At 43.9% G+C, this 27,102-nt stretch overlaps 2 protein-coding genes across 4 annotated transcripts; one reads left to right on the top strand and one right to left on the bottom strand.

The window, feature by feature from the left end:
* The first annotated feature begins 16,862 nt into the window (after positions 1-16,862).
* LOC123059656 (11S globulin seed storage protein 2) lies at positions 16,863-18,827 on the top strand. Its single transcript, XM_044482167.1, has 2 exons — positions 16,863-17,886; positions 18,434-18,827. The coding sequence occupies exons 1-2, from the start codon at positions 16,931-16,933 to the stop codon at positions 18,582-18,584; spliced, it is 1,107 nt and encodes a 368-aa protein (XP_044338102.1). The 5' UTR covers positions 16,863-16,930; the 3' UTR covers positions 18,585-18,827.
* Positions 18,828-20,212: 1,385 nt separating this feature from the next.
* Positions 20,213-24,419, bottom strand: LOC123063674 (protein ALTERED PHOSPHATE STARVATION RESPONSE 1). Of its 3 annotated transcripts, none has more exons than XR_006430485.1 (4): positions 24,073-24,419; positions 23,893-23,999; positions 22,103-23,301; positions 20,213-20,560 (listed from the first exon to the last, which is right to left on the bottom strand). XR_006430485.1 is itself a non-coding variant. In XM_044487561.1 (4 exons), exons 2-4 carry the CDS (start codon positions 23,971-23,973, stop codon positions 20,545-20,547), a joined length of 321 nt encoding a protein of 106 aa, XP_044343496.1. In that variant the 5' UTR covers positions 23,974-23,999; positions 24,073-24,419; the 3' UTR covers positions 20,213-20,544. The 3 variants fall into 3 exon arrangements, 2 of the variants coding, with proteins under 2 accessions (XP_044343496.1, XP_044343495.1); XM_044487561.1 differs by having other exon boundaries at positions 22,103-22,326; XM_044487560.1 differs by lacking the exons at positions 23,893-23,999; positions 24,073-24,419 and having other exon boundaries at positions 22,103-23,880.
* Between the last annotated feature and the right edge of the window lie 2,683 nt (positions 24,420-27,102).

Genomic DNA, 27,102 nt, shown 5'->3' with positions numbered 1-27,102 from the left:
TTGCCTTGCTACTTGGGCGCCATTGATGTCTGTTTATCGGTTTCTATGCAAGTAAATAGATCAAAATACATCAAGTGTCTTAATATTTGTACCTACTACTGGTACTTGATTTTTTTGGCGAAGCTCTCAAAGGTGTAGCATGCAAGCTTTATAATATAGGTTTGATTTCAGAGTTGATCTGTGGATTATGATTGTAACTTGCGTCATTTCCTGCTTTGAAGAACATAACTGCAACTGGAGTGACGGAACACATGCAGCCCTGCAGACGAACACCTCGAAACAGATACCTCAATGTCCTGGCAAGTTCTACTCCTGAAATCAGCATCTGTGGCTTGAGCAACTGTCATCGGCATCCAGTGGTAGATTTTTAATGTATCTTGAATAATGTATGTAACCTGCTAATTTTGCAAGGCGGTTTCTGAAATGTAACTTCAAATGACTTCCTTTCATCACTTTTTGAGCAGAGTAATGTTTCTGAAACATTTGATTGAATTTATGCCTTAGCTTTAGTGCATTAGTTGAGACTTGCATTTGTGGATACATATTAGTTTGTTTTCTTATACTCTACAAAAATTCTATCTGGATTTATGTGGTGGCATGTACTGCTCCATGTTCTCTACATAAGAGGCTCATATTTATCTTATAATTTCGCATCAGGAAGTTACTGCAGCAGAGTCAAGCCAATGTTTAACAATCATGGACCAACTTTATCTTTCCTTAATTGCAGAATATGCATACCAATAGCTTGGCATTTGCCTATTGTTTAAAGAAGAAACTTTTATACTATTTGGTTTAAGTCTCTTGATGCTAGATGCTTTTCCTCTTTGAAATAGAAGCCTGGGACTAATCTTTCATGTTAGCCTGCATGTTTTGATTCCTGGGATTCTTATGAACATAGAAGGATTCTCTTGAATTTCCCATCCAATGAAGTCCTATAGAACTCGCTAATTTGGTCCTAATTTTTGGCTTGCAGGTCATCCCGGTGCTCGTCTATTCCTCCTCTGCTCCGCGACGTGGTCACTGCTGTGCTGCTGGATGGTGGAAGCTGATGCTTGACTGTGGGGGCGCAGCAGAACCACTCCTCCAGCTGCCACTGTTGTTACCTCATGCGACCGCTGCTATTGATATAGGTACATTCTTTTATTCATAAGTAAAGCCATCGTCAAAACCAACAATTTGCATCATCACTGAGCATGATTGCTACATAATTAGCATGAGAACTTTAGACATGTGAATGTCTAACTGCCATTGTCAACGTGACGGTGAGAAGAACATCGTTATAGAGTATCTTCCAAGTTAGATATAGCATCCTGCAAGGTCAGGATTTACTCAAATGGTTTTTTTTACTTATTTGGAGGAGGCCTTACTTTTAGCATCTCGAACAATTTCCCTTCTATAGGTGTGGGCGTTCGTCAAGCTGTCGCCGGAGTCCGTCGTCATGCTCTTCAATAAGATTTCGTACCTCTTCATGCTCATTGTCCTGATAAGCGACATCCAAGATGGGTAGATTTTTGTTCATTCGCTTAGTATCTGGTACTTAGGGGCTGTTCGGCAATCCACTGTTCCCTGAAATTCAAAGATCTGCAGAGCACCTGTCCCCCCGCTCCGTACTTTTTACCTTCAGCTCCGGGAGCGAGAGCGTGGAGTCAGAGGGATGCTGAACAGGCCTTTACTGGCTACTCTTATTACTTGACTGCTGAGCTCACAATCAGAACGGCAGTTTGATGAGAACATTCTGAACTAAATAAGCTTCCTTCCCTTTTATTCTACATGCTTTGAATACTAACTATAGCTGACAAAGCACTTTTTCAGCATGTTCATAAAGGCATCGAAAGGTATGCTCTCCATGGCCCTCGATGCTGCTATCAGGTTGGATTAGTTAAAACTACACAATCAACTGTTGCTCTTTGCTCTAATTCTCATCTTGTTTAGAATTAATTTCTCGGCAAGCAGTTTGATCAGATAACTCTTTGTAGTGGTACAATTTCTCAGTCACATTTTTTTTCTTTTATCCCCAAGGATAAGATGGAGATAAAATTGAAATCCGAAATTGAAGTGGATATTGTTAGGCAGCGCATATTGTTGTAGATCTATGCCTGCCTGCACTATGCACCATTTCATTCAGGCAGATAGGATGTAACATAAATTTATTGTAACATCCAGAAAAATTAGCAAGCTAGCTCAAAAGACATGCATGCTATTGAGTTCGGTTGTGAAATATTTAAAGTTGCCCAAAAGAGAAATAGAGGTTCACAGTTACAGTGCAAGCCATCACCCACTCTGCAGAGAGTTGCATGGGGAAAACTACCTTCAATATATAAGAGTTCCTTCTTGCACCTACACTATAGAAAAATAGGGATATGAAAGACATTGGATCATAGTTTACTGAACATTGTATTACTCTTTGCTCCATGCTATTTAAATTACATATTATCGCAATTAAAATATACCTACGTGTCTGGCTATATCTTGCCTTGCTACTTGGGCGCCATTGATGTCTGTTTATCGGTTTCTATGCAAGTAAATAGATCAAAATACATCAAGTGTCTTAATATTTGTACCTACTACTGGTACTTGATTTTTTTGGCGAAGCTCTCAAAGGTGTAGCATGCAAGCTTTATAATATAGGTTTGATTTCAGAGTTGATCTGTGGATTATGATTGTAACTTGCGTCATTTCCTGCTTTGAAGAACATAACTGCAACTGGAGTGACGGAACACATGCAGCCCTGCAGACGAACACCTCGAAACAGATACCTCAATGTCCTGGCAAGTTCTACTCCTGAAATCAGCATCTGTGGCTTGAGCAACTGTCATCGGCATCCAGTGGTAGATTTTTAATGTATCTTGAATAATGTATGTAACCTGCTAATTTTGCAAGGCGGTTTCTGAAATGTAACTTCAAATGACTTCCTTTCATCACTTTTTGAGCAGAGTAATGTAATAGTAAAGAGCAATTGCCTCTAATGACTCGGTTTTCTCTGTACCTCACATCACATAGGGTGATAGGAAGCTTTCCAGTGCCTTATTTAGTTATGTGGAACGTGCCTTGCAGGTGCATCTATATTACCTATATAAAAACAGGAAGGGCCAAGAATAAAATACATCTTGACCATCCTCTTATCTTAACGGAGGTGGCGGGGCGAGGAGGGAGGGAGTCAGAGAGAGAGAGCCCAAGATCTACCCCTTGACTCAAAATGAATTTTCGCATCTGATTGTAATATTACGTGTGTTGCACGTGCATATCTACTAGCTACGTTGCACGAATACTTGGATACGTATCGGATACGCGATACGGGGATACGCCCGTTACGTCAATTTTTTGAAAACATGGATACAGCGATACGTTTATATATAGATATTACATATATTAATTATTAAAAATATTGAAAACAAAATAGAGCTTCTAGGTCGAAGCATGCCTCAATAGGATTATTCCCTTTGTTTTCTCGCACTTGGTCCACTTTCATTAATTAGCAGTGGGATTTTCCCGGGTTTTTTTGGTTCCAATCAGTGCATCGACTCTCTCTTGCTCACCTTTCAATTGAACAAGAACATTGACAGTCATGTTTTGGCATGAACTCACACCCGTGTTGGGTATCTTCAAAAGATGTGCCTTTACTATTGAGGGGATTTCACGTCGAACGAGGGGTTTCAGGTATCCAAAAAGTATCGCACAAGTATCCTAAGAGTATCAAACATTATTTTCTTTTAAAAAAACAGAAAATCGAGGGATACTTACGGGATACGTATCGGGCAGTATCGGGGCAGTATCCGAGTATTGGGGCAGTATCCGGCTGGATACGCCCGCCTTTTGAAGTATCCGCGCAACTTAGTCTACTAGTATCTGCAAAAGCGAAATCCCTTCGAACTAACCATATTGGCAGATCCAAAAAAAAATCCTTTTTATAGAACATTTAAAGAAAATTCTGAATACTTTTGAAACAAAAAAATCTTAACAATTTTTCAAAATCGGAACAAGTATTGGAAAAATTCCCCAATTTTTGGATTTGTAACCAAGTTTCAAAAAGGGAACAAGGTAGGAATTTGTGAACAAATTTTGTAAAACAGGATCATTTTTTCAATTCCCATTTTTTTACAAACACGAACAAAATTAAAGCCGGGAATATTTTTCGAAAACATGAACATTTTGGACAAAAGGGAACATCTTGTTGCATCTGTGAACAAAATCTGAAACTCTGAACAAATTTTAGAAATGTGCCCATTACGAACATTTATCGAGTCTATGATTTTTTTTAAAAACAGGACCAATTTTTGAACTTATAAACAAATTTTGAAAGGCGAACATTTTTTAAAATATCAAGAACACTTTTTGAATATTTGAACAACATTTGGAACACGAATATTTTTTGAAATTGAACATGTTTTCAAATATGCGAACATTTTTTAGAAATCATGAATGTTGTTTGAACTTATGAACAAAAATAAAAAAACAGGAACATTTTTTTTTAACTTCTGGATTTTTTTTGAAATTTCTAAAATTCTGAAAAAGAAAAAAGGAATGAAAAAATAAGCATAACAAGAAATTACAAAATAAATAGAAAAATAAATAAGAATGAGAAATACGAAAAAAATATAAAGAAAAATATTTAACGGAAAAAAAGAAAAAGGGAGAAAAGAAAAAGAGAAAAAAAGATTAAGAAAAAGCTGCAAATAAAAGGTGAAAACCACTAAAAACTGGTTCAGGAACCTTCTAGAAGCTTCCCAAAACCGATCAGGAAACTTCTAGGAGGTTCCCAAAACAAGAAACTGTAGCGCGTTTTATCATGTAAATGGGTCGGCCCACCTTGTTCGTCAGTTGATAGCTCACAGGCAGACTCCCCCTAGGGGCCGAAATCACTGTTCTGACCTTGTCAGCGTTTATAGTCACAAACTGAACTCGACGAGAAAGTATTTCGCGATTTGACCCTTTTAGAAACGTCAGGGTCCGCGGCGTTTCCACCCAACATAGAAACACCGAGCAAGCTAGCGTTCCAAGCCAACACGCAAACGCCGAGGCAGCTAGCGTTTCAGCCCTGGCCCACAGTCAGTCTGAACCCGCTGTTTTCGCTGACATGGCACGCTTGAAACGCCAAGGTCCTTGGCGTTTCTGACCAGGATTAAGTAACGCGCGCGGGCCGCGGGGGCCTAACCCAGCCCACTCCCCCGGTCGAGCAGTTCTGGTTCCAGGACGTACTGGCAGCCGCCCCCTCCCTCTTCTTCACCAAATCTCCCCCAGATCTGCTATTTTGATCATCAAAACGAGTAGATCGGAGCATCCCCGAGTTGCTTGAGGTATTCTCTTCCCAATCCTCCATTTATTTTCAGTCAAGATTGGCTATTGTAGATGCATTTTTTCAAACATGATGGAACCCTAAGATGAGTTATTAGTGATTTGTTTGATGAATATTTTAGTTACATTATGTTTAGAAAGAAGACATATACTCCTTGTGTTTAAGTATTCTTAGTTAACTTGTTTATTATTGGATTTAGAGAGAGACCATTTTTTTGGATTAGGTTGAGCATATTATTTGTTAATAATTAGTTGTGATAGATTCTTTAGGATAAAATAGGTTGAAAAGAATTGGTGTTGGTAATGTCGTTCGTGATTTGTATCTTTGGGATAATTTATAGTAGTTCTCACACGATTTTGTATATGATGTGGTCATAATTTTAAGCATATATCATAACAAATCCATTGACCTTATTTTGTAGGATGTTTGAGCCGGATAAATATCCCGGCCTTGATGATTATTACGAGGAGAAGCATCGTGCTGTGCTAGTGGAAAGAGGGGAGGTAATTATGTATCTACATTGTTGATTCTCATATTGTGAGTAGTTTAGAGAAGTCATATAAATTGTGCGTGTGTTTTTTGTAGGTTCCTCCAGTACTTCGTTTGAGAGGCCACAACCCACGTGAGTCCTTGAGGTATGACCGTCGCTACGAGCCTTATTTTAGAAGAATGGATCTTCTCCAGTTTGTGCTCAACTTTAAAGGCACACCACCATGGCTGAACTTGACGGCCATTACCGCCCTTACGGACCGTTGGAGGCCGGAGACACACTCTTTTCACCTTGCTCTTGGTGAGATGACTGTCACTTTGGAGGATATTGCGATGATCTCCGGTCTTTCGATCGAGGGCAAGGCTCGTACCGGGAAGGTGAGGTCTGAGGGGTGGCGACAAAGGGTTGCAGGTTTGGTTGGTGTTGAACCTCCCCCGTGGATTCATGAAACAAAGAAGGATCCTAGGCCATCTGGTGTTTTGTTCTCGTGGCTACAAGAACATTTTTACGAGTGCCCAGAGAATGCCAGTCCGGCTGTTGTGGAGAGGTACGCCAGGGCTTACTTATGGAATCTTTTGACCCAAGTGGTGTTTCCTGACGGCACGGGAGACACAGCCTCGTGGATGTTCTTGGACCCTCTTCGTAACTGGGATGTCAAGTGGAGTTGGGGGTCGGCGGCACTAGCCTTCTTGTACCGTCAGGTAATGATAATTTGATGCATTCTCATTATATGAAAGAAATTTTTTTTTGTGATTGTTTAATGTGTCTACAAATGTGCAGTTGGACGGTGCATGTATGAGGAGTAAGCCGAAATCTTGTCTTGGTGGTTTTGTTTGGGCCCTACAGATTTGGATGTGGGAGCGTATCCCTGTGGGCCGTAACTTCACCATTGCTCCGGAAGAACCTTGGGAGTGGCCTTTTGACGGGGATGAGGAGCGATATCCCACTATCGCATACATGTGGGCTAATGTCCAAGTGTCGAGTATCGCCGCCATGGGGCAGTACAAGGCATACATAAGCGAGCTTGACATGCTTACTTACAACCAGGTAATTATCAAATCCCTTGCCATCATTACAGATTTTTTTGTTGTGCATGAGCTAGTGACATGTTGTGATGTAGGTTAATTGGAGGCCGTACATGGTACTTAGGCAGTTCCCTTTGAGCAATATGTGCCTTCGTGACCAACATCTTTGGCGTGTGCGTTGCCCCATGATATGCTTTTTTGCGATGGAGTGGCATCTTCCAAGTCGTGTTTCGAAGCAATTTGGAGTACAACAACGCACCCCGCCGGAGTATGTTGAGACAAGTGTGGTGCTACATAGGTGAGAGTTTCTTGTACCATATGTTGATCAATGTGTAACCACGGAAAAATGAAAATGATGCCGATACTTCTCATGCTTTGTAGGACGAGCCGGCAACACAACAAGAATGTCATTAATTGGGAGGATCATCATCTTATGTGGGTGGACATGTGGAATGCTCAGAGGAATGCCCGAATTGAAGATGATCACACACCTGACAACGACGAGGGGGCATATTTAAGGCATTTGGAGTGGCTTCGCAAAGAGTACAGAGTTATCCTTAAGGTTGCTTGGACTCGTGTCGATTGCTTGGAAGTAAAGCCAAGTGAGGTTGCTGATGGTGCATTCAACTACTCTATTAGGGAGACCATTGGAGCGCACCTAGATTATGGCCCTCTGCATGACCGAGTGGCATGTATTTTTGTCTGTTTTTTGAACATGTGACATTTCTTCATGAGTGGTGTGTCACTTAAGTTTTCTTCAGGGCACTGAGCTATGGAGATGTATCAATGATAGTAATGTGGTGCTTGGCCGCGCACCTAGTAGAGAAACAGACGTTCTCGTTAGGAGTACTCTACAGGTTAGAGGCCCTCTTAATATGAACATGTGTCATGTGAACTATTTTTGCATATTTACATGTCAATGTCTTTGCCTCTACAGAAGGTTGTGAATCGTTGCCGAACACTAGCCACTTTACTTTCTTGCCATGGCGGTTCATCCACGGATGTGCGTGCACGTGCTTAGTATAGAATGGATGTGCTGTCTTCCGCTCATCCATCTTCGAGCCAAGCACGTGCTTCTTCCGCTCGTCCATCTTCTAGCCGAGCAGGTGCTTCTTCGAGCCGAGCACGGATTGATGAACAGGAAGATGAAGAGGAGGAGACAGACTATGATGCGGATCCGGACTATGTGGAGCTTGGGGCTTCGCAGATGGAAGATGCTCCACCGCCAACTCAACCTTCTCAGCCTTCTGAAGAAGCACACCGAGTTAGCTCAAGAACCATCCGACGTCCTGGATGGCAGAACATTCCAGAGGGCTACGTCAACAGGGGGAAGATGGCTGCAAAAAAAGGAAAGAAGTGAAGTGATGACTAATGCGAACTTGTTAGTTTATATGTGGTGAACTAGAAATGTAGTGAGCGTTTCAGATGGAGCAAACTTGTTAGTTCTATATGTGATGAACTTGTTATGTTTTATGTCTGATGGACTTGTTAGTTCTATGTTAGCAAGACTTGGTAATTATTATGTAAGCTGGATCATGTTAAGTTCGTTGCCGAAAATATGTCTCATTGCTATACTGTTGTTGTACTTGGCATTATATTGTGAAAACTGTTGTTATACCTTTGCTATCTATGATGGAATGGACATGGGCAGCAGGGTTTGCTGTGTTCAGCATAACAGGGAAGAAACGCCAAGGACAATGGCGTTTATCTGTGGCTTGGAAACGCCAAGGACAATGGCGTTTCAGGTGTGAGCGGCAACGTTTCGTGAACATGTCCTAGCCAGCCTCTGTCTTAAAGAAACGCCAAGCCACGGAGAGCGTTTCGTTGTAGCGTGGAAACGCCATGGACATTGGCGTTTCTGGGGTGAGCGACAACGTTTAGTGAACATGTCCCAGCCAGCCTCTGTCTTCCAGAAACGCCAGGGTCGTTGGCATTTCGGGTGTACAGAGAAACGCCCATTTGTTTGGCGTTGCTGTCATAACAGGGTGTCAAAACAAACTCCAAAGCCTTTTGTGGTACACATAGTTCACCACATAACATAAAGGAGTAAACATAGAGGAGTCCAAAGCAATTGTGACATCACATAAAGGAGTATACATAGAGGAGTCCAAAGCAATTGTGACATCACATAGTTCACCACATAAAAGAGTACACATAGAGGAGTCCAAAGCAATTTAGAGTACACATAGTTCACCACATAAAGGAGACTAGGCAACAAGAAGGTTCAAGATGAAATGCACACGAAGGTCCAAAGCATGGCACAGTTCACATCATTGCTCTATTGTGTAGAGCAAGGCCCCTTTCCCATCTTCTTCTTCCTCTCTTCTTCTTCTTCCTCCCCCCTTTTCCTTATGAGGTGAGCCTCCTTGACCACCCTCTCCATGAATATCTGATTCTCCCTCTCTTTTTTTTCATCTGCAATTGCCCAAAGCTTCAAGGTTTTTTCTACAAAATCCTTTTGACGCTTTTTCTGTGCCTCCTCACATTTCCTCACCAACGCTTGCTCCCTAGCATACATCGCATTTCTCGCTCTCTCTAATTCCTTCCTCTTCTTATCAAGTTCCTCTTCCTTCTTCTTCTTTAGCTTGGCTGCATCCTCCTCTCTAAGCTTCTTCGTAGCCTTCTCCCACCATCCCGCCATCTCAACTTCGCCATCCTCAAGCCCCTTCATTGTTGCCTTGTTGGGTTGAGAAGCCGCCATACCTATGAAAAATTGCAAGACATTAGTTAGTAAGGACAAAAACAACATGAAAGTAACATTGGGAGACATGAAAATAATTATGAAATGTAGCCACGTACGGAAATGGTCCATCTAGGTATCCAAACATTCCTCTAGCATTACCACGGCATCTACCCATGAAACCTTCTCTACCACCACCCGAACCTCTACCCCTACCACAAGCACCATCACCGGTAATTCGTCCTCGACCACGACCACCCTTGGATCCTCGACCACCGGAACCTCGGCCACCACCGAAACCTCGGCCACCACCAAGGCCACCACCGGAACCTCGGCCACCACCAAGGCCACCACCGTTACCTCGGCCACCACCAAGTCCATCACCGGAACCTCGGCCACCACCGGAACCTCGGCCACCACCAAGGCTATCACCGGAACCTCAGCCATCACTTGAAGAAGCATTGTGCCCTTTTGAAGTTTTGTTTGTTTTGCAAGTCCTTTTGTTGTGTGTCGTTTCATTGCAACCACCGCATTGGTTCCTATCACGTGGCTCCATGAAATGTCCACTACCAAATTCTCTGGTGCTCATGAGGTCATCCATATCATTCCTGTATCGCTTTGTTCTCCTTCTACCCTTGGGTTGTACCATCATCTCCGGATTGGGCCTAATGTTAGGACCGTGATACTCTGGCCACTGCGATGCGTCCAGAAAAGGGTGGAATCTAGACGCCCATGTTAACTTATGAGTTTGCAAATTGAATTCATGCAACCTCACAACTACTCCATCGGAGATATCCACATTCCTGATGCGGGCCGCCGACATCATGTGCGAGCATGGCCAGTGGTACTTACTAGGCCGCTCACAAGTGCAATGTCTTGTCCTAAGAGCCACCTTAAATGAGCGACCACCATATGATTGTCCATCTCTAGTTGTCCCACCTGGCTCATCCACTTGGTATTTCATTTCTACATTATCGAAACAAGTGACTCGCTGGATGGCTGACTTGTCTCTCTGAAACTCCAGCCACTCGGCAACCTTCTTCGGATAAATTTCATTGGGAGGCTTCTCACTATCAACAATCAACTTGTCGATTTCGTCGGAGTGCTTCAAAAAATACTCATTCGGCTTGTAAAAGGTATATTCCGCTATTGCCGTCACCGGCAACTGACGGGCACCCTTCAAGACAAAGTTGAAGCACTCAACTAGATTGCTTGTCATGTCACCATATCTCATGCCTCCTTCATCACATGCCCGTGACCACTTGTGTCTCTCATCAATATTCCTTTCTAAGAAATCTTTCCCACCTTCATTTGCCTTCTCATAGATTTTGTTCAAGCATGTCATGAATGACTTAACGGAGAAGGCTACACATGCGGAGTTAAGATCCTTGCAAAGATCCTTGTTCTTACAAGCCCTGTAAAAGTTTGCAACGAAGTGCCTCATACACCATCAGTGGTGAAGCCTCGCATGACCTGGAATATGAATATCCACGGCCTTCAATATGCCTTGGTGCCGATCGGATATGATGCATACCTCCCTATTCAGAGGAATGACCGTGCTCCTAACAAGTCTCATGAACCATTCCCAGTTGTCTTGGTTCTCCACGGAGACCAAAGCAAATGCTACAGGCAACACCTGATCGTTAGCATCATGTGCCATTGCTATCATGAGTGTGCCCTTGTATTTCCCTGTCAAGAATGTCCCATCTATAGACAAAACCGGTCGACAATGCTCAAAAGCTGCAATGCATGGGCCAAACGTCCAAAAGGCACGACGGAACACTCCTTCAATATCTTGGACATAGTGGTACATTCCTGGGTTTCTGTACGACATCGCTCCCAGCAACCTGGGTAGCATGTTGTAAGCCTCTTCCCATCCACCATACAACATTCTGAGAGCGACTTGCTTGGCCTTCCATGTCTTTCCGTACTTGACCTTATATCTGAATTTATCTTCAATCCAACTCATCAACAACTTCACTTTAATGGTTGGATCCTCGGCTATATGTTTCTGGTATTTATAACCAATGAATTCCGAGGTTAGTTGACGGTGTGTCTTCCGTGCTTCTACGTCCGACGGTGTGCATTGGTGAGTGGCTTTACAACTAGTTATCTTCCACCAACCATCTTTTGTGAGTCTTCCATTGACTTTCCATTTGCATCTTTCTACCTCACATTTCACGGTGTATCGCTTGTTGCAGTCCGAGTGAACAATTATGAAAGGCCTGTGGTGTTTGACAGCATACTCACACAACCACATCCTGAATTCTAGCATGTGCTCGAACATCAAACCTTTCCTCACGTATGACATCGAAATCGCGTCGGGTGTACTACTTGGGAACTATCTAGCCTCAATTGTCTTGCTCATGCCACCGTCGACTATAGCCTTATCTGCAAGGCTAACATCACAAAACAAGGGAACTTTGTGATCCCTACCGGTGATTTTTGTGTACCACTCTGCTTCTTTCGCAGTCAAGCCATCCTCGTCCAACTCATTCACCGGGCCTTCATCATCCGAGTCATCCACACAAGCACGCTGATAGATAATGTCAGGATCCATGTCCTGATGCCTTACTTCAGCCTCTACATCACCAACAATGTTGTGGTGCCTCTCATACTCTTCGTCGGAGTCATCGCCATCATCTTTCATCGGTGCACTACCTCCGAACTCATATTGGGGATACTCATTGGCTTCCGCTTCAACTTTATACTCAACAATAGGCGGCACACTACTAACCGGGTTCACATCATCTACTAAGGTTTGGTTCAAGTCAACATGAAAGAGAGGAGCCTTGACCACCTTACTTGCAAAGACTTCGAGTGACTTGACTTCTGAGGATGCAACAACCTCCTTATATGCAGCCCAATGCAAATTGGACTTGATAGGCATTGTCTTCATTCGACACTTGTGTGCCGACCCAACATCATATCTTCCTACTAATTCAACTTGATCACTTGCATCCACCCACTTTAATCTTATCCGTGTTTCTTCCACAACCTCTTCATAACTAGGGGTCTCAAGAAATATCAACACTTCCTCATACTTGTCAACAATATCCACATTCATGAATGCCTCTTTGTCAACATAATGAATATTCACAATCTTGTCCATCTAAAAAAATGGTAACATAAGTATAAGAAATGTACAATGCTAAATATACCACATTGCTAACAGAACACCTAACCCTAACCCTAAATCTTAACATTGGCCATAACCCTAACCCTAAATCTTAACATTAGCCATAACCCACAATAAGGTATGCTCAACAACATCAAAATGCAACACTATTGGAACAACAATACTCAAAACATCACATTATAGATCCATGCTCAAAACTAGGGTTAGGAACAACAAGAACAAATCAATCCAAATGGACAAATCCAACCAATACAAATTTGTGAGATGAAGGAGGTTACCTCAATGAACGGAAATGACACCGGATCCACGGACCAACCCAATCGATTTGCAAGGATTTGTGAGGGGCTAAGTGAGGGACACAAAGGGGGAAAAGGGCAAGAGCTCGGGATAGGCCAATGGGGGAGAAGAGAGTGAGTGGTGAGTGGTGGGTGAAAGCCCCACGGCCACCTAAAATATCTGCACCAGAAATGCCACCGATTATGGCGTTTCCAGAAACGCTGGCTGGGTCGGCGTTTCCAGCCTGCCACGTCAGCAGCCAACGCGTCCTCGGCCTGGCAGTGGGCCAGGGCAGAAACGCTAGCTTGCTCGGCGTTTCTATGTTGGGTGGAAACGCCGCGGACCCTGGCGTTTCTAAAAGGGTCAAATCGTGAAATACTTTCACGTCGGGTTCATTTTGTGACAATAAACGCTGACAAGGTCAGAACAGTGATTGGGCCTGTACTAGACTGTACTAGAAGGTTTCTGAAGCGGCCTTGTACTGTCTAGATTTTTATTTATAGTTTCCTTTTTATTTTTGGTTTTTTATATTTATTTTCATGTTTTTTTGTTTTATATTTCACTTTTTTTTCAAAAGAACTGTTCAGAAAATTTCAAATATTCTTGTTCAGCCGGCTCCACAACTTCCCTTCAATGAAAAATTACATATGGAATTACTCTCACGACATGATCTTGTTCAAGTGCATAGCCTCTGCGATGACTCAAAGCTTGGCCACTTCTTGAATAAGTTTTAGGATGTAGAAAGGCGGCGTTAATTTTTCCTGAAAAAGCATGGTGTGAGAAGCCATCGCCGTCCGATTTGTAGTATGTGGTATGGACATGCCGGTCGACCACCCCTTCACGTTTTGCTCGGTCCCTCATCGGTTCATCTCAAGCGCCCCAAGGTCAAGCCAATCCTTGACCTTTATCCAAACACGCAGCATGACCCGATATTTGTAGAACGGATGTGGGCGAGCCGTTGGCCGTCTTTCAAATGGTGCAAAGACACACTTTTCTCATCATCTCTTCCGTAATCTATCTGTCCTCCACATCCTATTTTGAAGTTCCACCCTGGAGAAGAACTTAACTTAGGAGGGGCCCAAACTTTCTAAACAGTTTTGTTCATGATGGAGCACCTGGATCCTAGGAACTGAATCATGTAAGCCGATGCCACAAAGTACTCTCCATTTGCCACAAATCCAAGAGAGGTCATTGTCAACATCCGTGCAAAGTTGGAACTGCTCCAGGCGAATACAAAGGTCCACAAACTCAATGATGTGATCCACTGTGAGGTTGGCAGAAGGGTCGATGTTGTCCACCCAAGCATTGCGCATGGCGTTGCGCACCACCCATCTTTTATGCTTTGAGGTCACTAAGATGAGTGGGGCAATGTCTTCATCTTTTTACAAAGCGACCATGGTGCGTCACTTGGAACTTGCATACATAGGGGTAGGATTGATATTCCTTCTATAGTCGGATTGCCTCTTTCTCACTATTCCTACACACAAACAATAGTCTTCTTTGTTTCACTCCAACGTCTCATATAAAAAGTTAGACCTATGTAGATTGCTAATAGTTGATCGATGTACGGCTATAGCTAGCCAACTTCCTACTACTACTATTTTTTACTGGAGGATGCAAAGACCCTTTGCGATGGACTATATATACCAGCAATTGCATGTCTAGATTGATCATCCAATTGCCATGTATGGAATCACTCATACTGTACTCTGCATGTAATTCGTATGTTCTACTAACTGTTTACCATTCTCTTACATGAAAAATCCATGCATGCATTTGCAACTCTTGCAACTAAAATTAGGGGTACTGCATTTGGGCATGATCATCGTCTAGTTAGGAGAGTTCCAGTTGGTCAAAAGCAACAAGCTGGACAGTCACCAAGGAGACGACCCTAAAATCTTTACCAGCCCTGCCTGCATATACAAGACCAAGTTGCAGGACAACCACATCATTCTTAGCGGTTCTATCATCGCTCACTAAGGACGTAATTAGATACGTTATACCCCACGACACGACACATCGGCAGAGATTTGGAGTTCGCTCAAATGAATGTTTGCGTCCACCTCCTACACCAAAAGGGTGCAAGTGTGAGTTTTGGTCAACAGTCTTAGGTGAAACGCCAAGTCCATTATTAACGACTTCCACAAGATCAGGAGCACATCAGAAGCGTGAGTGCATGTTTGAGATGGCGTCCACATCACTAACAAATGCATATGGAGGGGAACATTTTGCAAAGGTGTTTCTGGCATGCGAATGATGGCTTAGTTCGTAGGAGAAAATCGACGATGACACTTCCATTCAGATACACAACTGCTTCCCCCTCTGTGTTTTCATCATATCGTTAACCTTCCGATCAGGGGAAGACCCATCGAAGCGAGAGAAAGAAGTATGACTGCATGTAGCATCTAGGAGCGTCTCAACCAGTAACGGTTTATACATATTTATACTCATTGTTGCAATATTTCACCTTACCTGGTTCGTCTATAGGGATGCAAGGGGAAACCATGAAGCCAGTGTATAAGTATATCAAAAGTAAAGCTTAATATGAAGGGACAACTTCACGAGCCAAAAAAATGTCAAGGGGCCTAAATGGAAAGCAAAGTAGGTTATTCAGCCATCCCCCGCGAACAATCAGAAGTCCCAGTTTCCTTAACTAATCTCGCCAATTTATCACTTGACCGACCCAGAGACTAATCTATCGTTGGCCCAGGCAAAGAGTGAGAAAAAGCAGCAAAAAGGAGTCCCCATCTATATCCAATCGAGAATAGAAGCGAGTCGCTTCTGGCGTCGGCTTGTAGTCTCTGCAGTCAGCACACGCACGCGCCCGCCATCATGCCTCCTTGGTTCGGGACGAAGCCAAGTGAGACATACGATAGACGAAGGAAGCGCCCACCCAGCAGGAGGGCTAAAACCTGTAGTTTTGAAGTTGCAAACTCCAGCTTCGAAGCTAGGGTGCGTAACGCGTGGGAATCTGCCGAACAGTTCGGGCCAAATCCTGAAGAAAGCTCAAAAGCGTTGTTTGATGAGCCTGCGTAGTATTAGGTAGTTGGTCAAATTTTTAAGAAGAAAATAATATAATTTTTAGAATTGTTACAAATATGTTTCACAGGTTGGGTGCTTGCAAAACTGGACACGAGAGTCTTCTCATCCAGCTCCTCGCGAATGGAATGAGAAAGCATGTAAATTTATCTAATAATTCCATAATATTCAAAAATATTACGGTAGGGTTAGATACATATTAATAGATAATAGAAAATTTTAGGGTTTTTCAACTGAATTTTTTGTTAAAACCGAAAATTATAATATATATAGTTAAAAATATATCTAGATTTTTTTAGGGCAAGTAGAATATATATGGGTGTGTCTAGGGCACATCTAGATGTGCCCTAGTTATTGCACATCTAAGTGAATGAATCAAACATAAAGAGAAAAAGATAAAAGAGAAAGAAAATATTCACACGAATCTTAATGTAAGATCAATGACATATGACTTAGATGTGCAATACTTATGGCACATCTAGATGTGCTTTAGCAAAACTGAATATATATAGGTATTTTCTTTGAGGGGTACATATCTTGTTTTTTATTGAGCAAAAGGTATGTATCTAGATTTATATATTTTTGAGGGGGAGGTATGTATCCTTTTTTTTAGGGGTAGGTATGTATCTTTTTTTTTGTGACAAGGTAGGTATGTATAGATGTGTGTGTGTGTATTTATCTAAACAGCTGTCAATCCAAAGCCTATCTAGACAACCACATCTAGCAGGTTCGGCCCATTCATGGTGAAGTGGGCGCATGCAAATCATGCAATAAGATCTAAGATGGGATCAAGTCACGCCTGATCAGGTCGTTAGCTCCAACAAACTGCTCGTTAATCTCTCCGCAAGAAGAACTATTCCCATGATTAATCTTTATCCAACTACCAGGTGACGCACCTATAAATAGGCACCCTTCCACCTCCTCCATCGCATCTCATTCGCATCCTTCTCCCCCACGCACAAACCACAATCTCATCGTCTCGTCAACAATGGTGCAGCGCAGCTCCAACGCCGAGGTCATGTCCATGGACCTGTCGCCCAAGAAGCCGGCCAAGGCCTACGGCAGCGACGGCGGCGCCTACTACGACTGGTCCCCGGCCGACCTGCCCATGCTCGGCGCGGCCTCCATCGGCGCCGCCAAGCTGCACCTCTCCGCCGGCGGCCTCGCCCTCCCCAGCTACTCCGACTCCGCCAAGGTCGCCTACGTGCTCCAGGGCGCCGGCGCCTGCGGCCTCGTCCTCCCGGAGGCGGCCAAGGAGAAGGTCATCCCCGTCAAGGAGGGTGACGCCCTCGCGCTCCCCTTCGGTGCCGTCACCTGGTGGCACAACGCCGAGGGCTCCTCTGCTGAGCTCGTCGTTCTCTTCCTCGGCGACACCTCCAAGGGCCACACCCCCGGCCGCTTCACCAACTTCCAGCTCACCGGCGCCAGCGGCATCTTCACCGGCTTCTCCACCGAGTTCGTCGCGCGCGCTTGGGACCTCGACCAGGACGCTGCTGCCAAGATCGTCTCCACCCAGCCTGGCTCCGGCGTCGTGAAGATCGCCGCCGGGCACAAGATGCCGGAGCCGCGCGCCGAGGACCGGGAGGGCGTGGTGCTCAACTGCCTTGAGGCGCCTCTGGACGTGGACATCCCGGGGGGTGGCTGCGTTGTGGTGCTCAACACGGCCAACCTGCCACTGGTGAAGGAGGTCGGGCTGGGCGCCGACCTGGTGAGGATCGGCGGCCGCTCCATGTGCTCGCCGGGATTCTCATGTGACTCGGCGTACCAGGTCACCTACATCGTGCGCGGCGGCGGGCGCGTCCAGGTGGTGGGCATCGACGGCACCCGCGTGCTCGAGACCCGTGCCGAGGCAGGGTGCCTCTTCATCGTGCCAAGGTTCTTCGTCGTCTCCAAGATAGCCGATGACACCGGCATGGAGTGGTTCTCCATCATCACCACTCCCAAGTAAGTGCACTACAAAATATGCTCTTTCTCTTGCTACGTACTAGTACAAGATCTAGACCTAAACTAAAGTCTTGATTATGCATACGTATCTGATCTGATGCATTTTTTCTGTCATGTATATTTTGGTTCCGTTTTGCTCAATTCAGCTAGAAACTTCTTTCTAAAATAGCACTTTAATTAGCTCCAAAATTCTGTGGCATGTTTTTCACCTTTTTAATTTATGTTTCCTACATCTATTTTCAATGTTATTCGATATTTTTGGATTTCCATATATGCTCAACAATGCAAGGTATCTTTTCTAACTGTAAGTAAATATACAGGAAACAGGTACTGAAACTAGTCTCCTACTGTCATATATACTTTCTATATATTTAGTATACATATAATTTTGAAGGGAGTTATACAGAAAGATTATGCGAATTCTTTGTGATTTTTTTGTACGATTATTGTAATCTTGCAGCATGTTGCATTTTTATTTCCCGTACATTTCCATTATATTCTGACCAATTTGGTTAACTAACGTTGTGTTATTGTCAAACAAATGCAGCCCAATCTTTAGCCACTTGGCAGGGAAGACGTCGGTGTGGAAGGCAATTTCCCCGGCAGTCCTAGAGACGGCGTTCAACACCACCCCGGAGATGGAGAAGCTGTTCCGCTCCAAGAGGCTCGACTCCGAGATCTTCTTCGCCCCCAACTAGATCAGAAGTACATCCTTCTCCGGCATGCTAGGAGCTTAGCTTTTATTTCTAGATCGTGAATCGAGAGGATAGTTAAATTGGAATGACGTGTCTTGCAGTTATTGAATTCGCAGATGTAATAAGCCGGAGATCGGTATGATCGTGGTCAATTAGTATTCATGATACTCTTTTGAAATTATTAATATTCAGTGGAGGTCCTTCTATCCATTATTCTTGCAGCTACTCAATTATTTATCTTTGCAATGCAGTGTGCTTTTTTTTTCCTCAAATGGTCGTAGTCGGAGGGTGGGATCCTCGCCTGAATTTTCATTGAAAATTGGGCAGGCGATATAGTAGGCATATTACAACAGGGATAAAGTGGAAGACATCAGCGCTGTTAGATGCGGTTTTGCCACAGCAGAGCGTCCAGAAGCACCATCCCGTTTTGCTGCTTCCGCAAAGCACCAGAAGCATTGGCGACGGGGAGTTGCATAGGCAAGTTGAGGTTTATGCTCTTCAAACTTCTACTAGATAGTATCGTTACGTTTATGGTTCTACACTTTGATGTATCTAATTTCTAGATTGTCGATCTGCAGAGAACATCCAGTGTACAGTTCTGGGCTTGTGTACCTGCAGTACGTAGCTAGGTACATATATAGACGTTTCTTAGACTGTTGTGCTCGCATTATCTTTTTTGTGGAAAGCATAATGAATAGCTTTTTTAGGGTAACTAGGCTTTATTCAGAAATCATAACAAGCGGAATACAAGCAATATCCAGCAGAACACCTAGCACAGATGGCGACCCACCTCCAAAGACACAACTCCTTTTGCTAGAGTGCGCTTAAAAGATATTTTCTCTAAACTCAAATCGCAAATCTATGAAAGCGAAGTTACTAGTACAAAGTTTAATATCGTTCAGGACCTGTGCGTATGAAGGCAAAGCCTCCTTCCTTATGTTTGTGACGACCTCGAGGCAGTCCGAGGCAACAACTTAATTCCGAATGTTCAAATCTTGTGTCAGAACAATGACCTCGCAGCAAGCATGCGTCTCCAAAATAGTCGGATCAACTAGTCCATCAAAAAGTACAGCTGATGAACCCAGATAGTTACCGTCCTTGTCCCTTATCAGTGCCGCATTGGCAAATGTGGATGAAGGTCTGAGCTTGTAGTCTCTTGGGAGGCAATTCTTTTCCTATATATGTGTACTTGACCCAGATCCAATGCGCTTAATTAATCCCAAAGCTAGAGTGTCTCTTCATTCTAGTATGGATCTCCACATTTGTGATGGATCTGACCCCAATGTAGCGTCCAGGAGATGATCGTTGGGGTAATCCCTCACTACTAGGAAAAAGGCTACTAGCAGCGCGGGTAAAATGGCTACTAGCAGCGCGGGTACGCGCGCTATTAGTATCGCACTACAGCTAATAGTTAGTAGTAGCGTGTGCCACCCACGCTGCTGCTATTACGTACACGCGCTACTACTAATGAAATAGTAGTAGCGTGGGTAAAAACCAACGCTACTAGTATTCTATATACTAGTAGCCCTCAGTTTCCTCCCCACGCTACTACTAACAATTTAGGAATTAAAAAAATAAAAATTAGATGTAGTATTCATGAATGGTAACACGTCCAATGCAAAACAAACCAATGTCACTGAACCATCTCAATATTCCATTTAACATGTCATAGAACCATCTCAAGATTCGATTTAACATCAGACACACACACAACCTTCCCTAGTGGTCTACCACCAACCTAAACAGACCACTTCTCTAGATGTATCTACCTAGGCTCGGAGTTCAGACGTCGGTGGACTCGAATCCTCCCTCCCTCGAACGGTGGCATCAAGGTCCTTCACACCTCGGCGACCTCCGGTGTCGAAATCACCTGGACGATCATCTGTGCGACATGGCAACCAGGCTTCACGGCAAAATCCGTCTCCGAGTGGTTGAAGAGCACAGCGCCACCGGGCCGTGCTAGTCAGCATCGATCACCTCTGCGCCCACGTCGGGAAAGTGAAAACTTATTAGTACGCAAATTGCATCAGTTCAACCAAATAGTACTAGCAAACATGCATGAATAGGGAAAAGAAATTTTCTCGTTCACCTAGTTAGGTATCAACTATTTAAATAAAAAAATCAGCAACTTCTTCCTTAAATAAAAGCGGTGCTTGGTAACTGCACTTGAAAAGCTTGATAGCATATGAGATTAAAATATATAAATTTGTGTGATCACGTCCTTGCATGTTGGAAACAATCATTGGTTCATATTACACTCTTTTGTAGAGGAAAGAACTTTGGGACAATCAACAACCTTTCACTTGATCTCCGCTAGCTACTTTGGATTCAAAAATGCACTTTTGAGTTAAACTCTTAGAGAGGATATTGTTATTTGGATATATTATAACCATCATGTTTGCCATTGTACATCAGATTTGACAAGTGTCTATAAAATATATTTGAAATTTGAATCACTCATCTTTGTTTGTTTACTGTACAGTTTCTTCTGATAGGTTGGTTGCTCACTTTACTACACTGTTACCCCAACAGTCGACTGAAATCCTACCTAGTCTGTTTCCCTATTCAAGTAAAATGCTCGTCAAGTTTTACATAGCCTGCTTTGTGATCACACTAATAAATAATTATGTGTTCACTTGCATGGCAAATTACAATTCCTATCTGTGATTACTAGCTTCCTTAGAGATTCTATAGTTTCGTTTGTTCATTTTTCCGTGTTATTAAGCTTGTCTTCTATTCTACAGTGCATCATTGATCATCAAGCTCTTGGTTGTCTCCTAAGTCTATTGACACAAAATCACAAGAAAAGCAATAAGAAAGAGGCCTGCTGGACTGTTTGAAATATCACTGCTGGTAACAAAGATCAGATACAGGTACGAGTTCTGCATATTCTCACATGGTTTCTTCTCATGTTACTTATGCCTAGGGGATTACCTTTGTTTGTATTAAATACTCAGGACATTGATTGATTTTAGTTCGATAACTGTATGTATTGTGTTGTGCATATAGGTTAGATTGTGCTGTGTTCATTGTTGCTAGTGGGAAATATTGTAACTAATGTTATCAATATGCTAGTGGTACAAAGAACTAATGCCAGTGATTCGAAAGTAACACGCCTAAGAACTAAGATTTCCTTCAATGTTGGTTCAACTAGATGTAAATGACATCCTTGCAAACCAGTGAGTGTTGACTTGCTACAGTGCCAAGGGTGCATTTACATGAGGACCAAAGAGAAACAGCAGCATGCATGGTCTGAATCAGTGGTTGGCAGGATCAAAACAGCAAAGAACTAATGGCACTGCTGTTATCACAGGCCTCATCTGGGAAGCTCCTTACCATGGTTCATATGTCCAGCCTAGCTATATCATCAAGCTTATATTTATTTATTTCTTGACCATGCATATGCAAGTAGTACTATGCAAAAAACGACAGATACAGGAAGTAGTGAGACATGTGAGGTACCAGTACTGGATGCATACGGTAAATGAATGAGTGAGGAGTGATGGTAGTGTGGTACTGACCCAGCAACCAGCTCAAGTAGCTGAGGGAATAGCTCTGATTCTCTGAGCCTGATGATCTCGGAGGTGGTGGTGTCGATGGACTGGGTGGCCACCAGCATCTTGGACTCGAGGCTCTCCATCTCCATCATGTTCTTCTCCATCTTGAGGTAGTCCACACCCCTCACCTCCTGCTTCGTCAGCAGCCCCACCTTCTTATCATGCTCCTGCTTAAGCCCCTCGTAGTTCTGCCCACTCGATTGTGCGGTTAGCGGAAGCGTCACATAATAGTATGTGGTAAGTTTTGATACGATAAAAGGGCAAAATTGACTCTGCAAAGCCATGTATGCACTATTCCTATCTACAACCAAAGAAGCACAAAGATTTGTATCTTTAAAGCTGTAAAATAAAGCTGACATTTCATGATTACTTAGTGAAAGACGATGAAACATCCTATCTTTAGTTCTTTACCATGGCAAATGAGCTGAACAAGTTTAAAACTATTCGACGAAGGATCACATCAGTTGTATACCAATATTCGGAGAACAGAGCAGCACATGAAATTCTGTCTTACAGGTTATAAAATAACACGCAAAGATCGAACATTTTTTGTATCTATATGCAGAACCATTGCTACTGAAGGCAAATTGCCTGCTATTTATTTGCAGAGGTTACCCCACTCTGTCTAATATATGTAAGACAAGTGCATTTACTACTTTGTTGGATTTATACGAGAACAAATAAAGCATATCATGTTTTTCTAGTGTATTCACATATAAGTTGTACACTTGCACAGCATGTTAAGTAGCAAGAGAGAGGGATCCAAGAATTTTGTGGGGAGGCATAATAGCATAACGGAAAGGGACTTGAATTTTCTAGATAGAGGCATATGATGGGCAAAAGCATTTGCGAGATTCAGTTCAGTACTTAGAGAATCACTGATTTAGCTCTCGAACATCTAAAACAAGCTACTGGAAATTGGGCAAGTAGTACTGATTCTCAAAATAAAATGATGCCAAGCAAGGACAAGTGGTATATGCGATATGGAAAGCTACCAGTCTACCACCACCATCCTAAACAATGAGCACACGAACACATTACTGACGGTCTGACGCCACATCTCAAACACTTGGTGCATTAGTCGAGTTACAGATGTAGAAGCTTCTTCATCTGCATCTCAGAAGTGGCTCTGCCCAGAATCCCAATGGGCGCGGACAGCTAAACTGGAACAGCAAAACCACATGCACTATAAATCAATTTAATCCAAACAGACGCTCCAGTTCATCAGCTAAACAATAGAGCAGATGGACAGGAAATTCTGTTTCTGTACACACGTTAATTCCTGGCTACCAAAATTTGAGGGGTAAAAAATGGCAATAAAACTCTTACACTGAATATTCGTGTACACATTCCTACAATGAATTTGTGCACACATTCTTCCACTAGTCACTACTAGTTACAGGATTGAATTGTGATACCCTCAAACTAATATCAAGGTGCTGCAGCAGTCTAAATAAACAAAATCTTCATCTAACGAGGAAACTCTGATGAAAGAACCATCTCTTGCTCTGAATCTTCTGTAGATATTCTTACACTGAATTTATGAACACATTCTTCTACTATCCACTACTTACTAGTCACAGGGATTGAATGCTAAAATCAAGGTACTACAACAATCTAGTCTAGATAAACAACACAGGGCGGAGGGGGGAAGTCCTCTTCGTAACAAAATCTCGCTGAAACCGCCTCATTAGTTGGAATTAGGATGCCATGGCAAAACGAACTGAAAAAGGAAAAAAGGCGGCCGCACTAACCTTGATGAACTCGGCGGAGACGCCGCGGACGCGCTCGACGAGCAGGCCGGTGCCCTCGAGCTCGCGCACCAAGCGCGCCATGCTGTCCTTCCCCGCCTGCACACGGCCTGCCAAATCGAATCCAAGGGGGTCAGGGGCTGCCTGTGGTGAAGAGAAAGAGAGGATAAGGGGGAACCTCACCTCCATGGCGTCGGTCCGCACTAGCAGCAGCGGGAGGAGGGTCGGAGGAGCAAGTAGCAGGACCTCCGGCGGTCCGTCTGCATCGGCGGCGGGCAAGAGGGAGCCCTTCCCGCGCCGCGCCGCGCCCGGAGAACGGGACCCCTAGCTAGGGTTTGGGGCCGGCACAAGGGCACGGCGAGGAGGAGAATCCACACGTGAGGTGGGGGAGCCGGCGGTGGGGTTGGGGGAGAGGAGATCGTCGGCGTCGGCGGTGGCGGCGGGGTTGGTTGGGGGAAACGTGGGGAGTGGAGGACGAGGAGAGGCGTCGGGGGAGAGAAAGGCAGAGCAGGGGTGAGAGGCTGAGATGGGGCGGCAAGGAGATAACTTAGCAGTAGCGTTGGGTTTATAACCCGCGCTAATCCAACGCTACCACTATGGCATGTCATGGGTGCACGGTGGAGACCATTTAGTAATAGCGTGGGATTTATAACCCGCGCTAGTACTATCAACTTAGTAGCAGCGTGGGTTTATAACTCGCGCTACTACTATGGCTAGTCCTGTGGGCACGGTGAAAATCACTTAGTAGTAGCGAGGGTTATAAACCCGCGCTATTACTATCAACTTAGTAGTAGCGGGTGTTATAAACTCACGCTACTACTAAGTAGCAGTAGTGAGGGTTATAAACCCATGCTACTAATAAGCGTCTGTCTATACCTTTTCCCTAGTAGTCCCTTGCTTTTAGAACTCGGGCACTAAGTGAGTCAAGTTCATGTAACAATCTCCATGCTTGGCGAGCAAGGAGGGAAAGGTTAAAAAGCTCGATATCGTGAAAGCCAAGCCCTCCCATGAACTTTAGTTTTGTCATTGTTTTTCAGGACACCCATGTCGTCTTCTTTTCTTCATTCTTGCTACCCCATCAAAACTTTTGGATTGGGCCATTAATATGCTCACATGGACCTCTAGGCAACTTAAAGCAAGCCATGGAATAAATAAGGATTGATTGAACAACCGACTTAATTATAACTTTCTTACCATCAGCATCCAACCTTGGATTCTTTTCCAAATTCTATCTTTCAGGTGCTTGAAACAACCTTCTTTTGATCTTTACTAAAGAACATTGATCCACGGCATTAAGGCCGGGCCCATCAGCGAACAGCAGCCGGGCTGTTTCAAGCGAAAGAGTCATACATGCTATGCATGCATACGTTTTATTTTCTATTTCTGCATGCATGCACCATATTATAAAGTGAAGCATGGACAAATACTAAATATCGCTGACAGAAGTAAATCTTGGCAAACTCTACCTCTAGTCCTGGATTAGTAGACATTCTAGTAATTGGCTACGCACAATTAATTGTACGAGATGTTGTAGCAAAACAAAAAATACGGGTAGTGTGAAAGAGTCGATGCGGCAACGAAGGGTGAGGGGTATGCCATTACAATCATGGAATCCATCCATAGACAAATGGTGAATAGAAAGAACAAAGCTAATCATGGAAGGGGAACCTCCTATCACCTATGACTGTTCCTCGCCCGACCTACCAATGGCTGTGTTTTTTAACTAAATCACCCCTTTTTAGACTTAATTTGTCCACCGGGCCCTTCAATGGTTGAGCGCGTCGGGTCACCGGGGAAGTATAGGTGGTTAAACGGGCCGGGATAGCTGGGCCGGCCCGGTACGGGCCTGGCACGGCACGACACGTACTAAACGGGCCAGGCTCAGCACGCGGCACGCCAAGGGCCGTGCCTGGGCCTGAAGGCTGAGCACGCGGGCTGGCACGGCATGGCCCGATTATCTTTTTTTATTTTTTATGTATCCTAATGTGGCCCAACAGGTAAAAATAGGCTAAAAACGCCCAGTGCGCAAAATAGGAGGCAGATTAGCAGGCCTAGCATGCCGGTGGGCCGGCCCGATTAGCATGCAGGCCGTGTCTGGACTGCAGGCTGCAGCACGCGGGCCGGCACGGCACGACCCGTATAATAATCGTGCCTTCGCGGGGCAGGCCGTGTCAGGCACGATTAGGATGGGCCGTGCCATGCCGGGACGGACCGGCCCGTTTGACCAGCTATACAGGGAAGCACCATGGCGCATCGCAGGCCATGCATGGTGTGGTCGAAGGGAAGTACCGCACCGCACCTTGGTCAGCGATTAGCTGATTTAAGAAATTATAGCCCAATTCTTAAAAAAAATGAATTAGAGCCCCATGTGCCCTAGAGAAACCAAGCTAGCTGCCTCTGTTGATATTTGTGTTGACGTCCTCCTCCTCTTGCATTGTACAACAACAGGAATGAAATAATATGCCAAGAAAGAATAACGTGTTATATAGCCAGAACTCTCGATCAAGTTCCCCAAAAAGAACTCGGGAGAAGTGTTTTGCTTGAGATCGGTGAGTGGAATTCCACTTGCACTGTTTTGGTGCAGGAGCTCGACGCAAACAATTATTCAAGCGACCGCCACCCCTTTGGGCCGGCTTTTGGGTCATCTCCCTCGCTGGCTGCTGATTACATACATGCCTATCAGATGATCTGGGTGTGGGATTGCATATATCACAAACAAATTGCATGCTTGTCGGGTGCAACAATAGAATCATGACAACATACATGCATATCGGATGCGAGCATGCATTTGTCTCGTATATATACATCTTCCTCCAGAAGCAAATACTAGTAGCAAGTGAGCATGTAGTGCTGGAATCTATAATCTATAATATCTAAATAGTTCATCCCCACTATCTCATTTCTCTTAACATGCAGGCTATCCACATCATCAGCCCACTACAACCAATTATCTTGACATGTAGGCTTCCACGTCACTACACCATGTGAGCAAGTTTTCTTAAAATTGTTTAGTTTTAATAGGGATGGTGATCAACTGATTAGTTTGTGGCTTTCAATGCGTGATACACCTCTAACCCTTACCTTCTATCTTCACTTTACGTAATTATCAGTAACCGAACGCAACCACTATTTCTCTCCTTCTCTAAGTAACTGAACGCAATTGCTCCTCCTGTTCTGTAACTGACAAGAGATTTACGTCAGTACACCGCTCTA

This window comes from Triticum aestivum, chromosome 3A (genome assembly GCF_018294505.1).
Source record: "Triticum aestivum cultivar Chinese Spring chromosome 3A, IWGSC CS RefSeq v2.1, whole genome shotgun sequence".
Classification (NCBI taxonomy): Eukaryota; Viridiplantae; Streptophyta; class Magnoliopsida; order Poales; family Poaceae; genus Triticum; species Triticum aestivum.
Note: the sequence above shows the minus strand (reverse complement) of the source record. Positions and strands in the feature narration are given on the sequence as shown.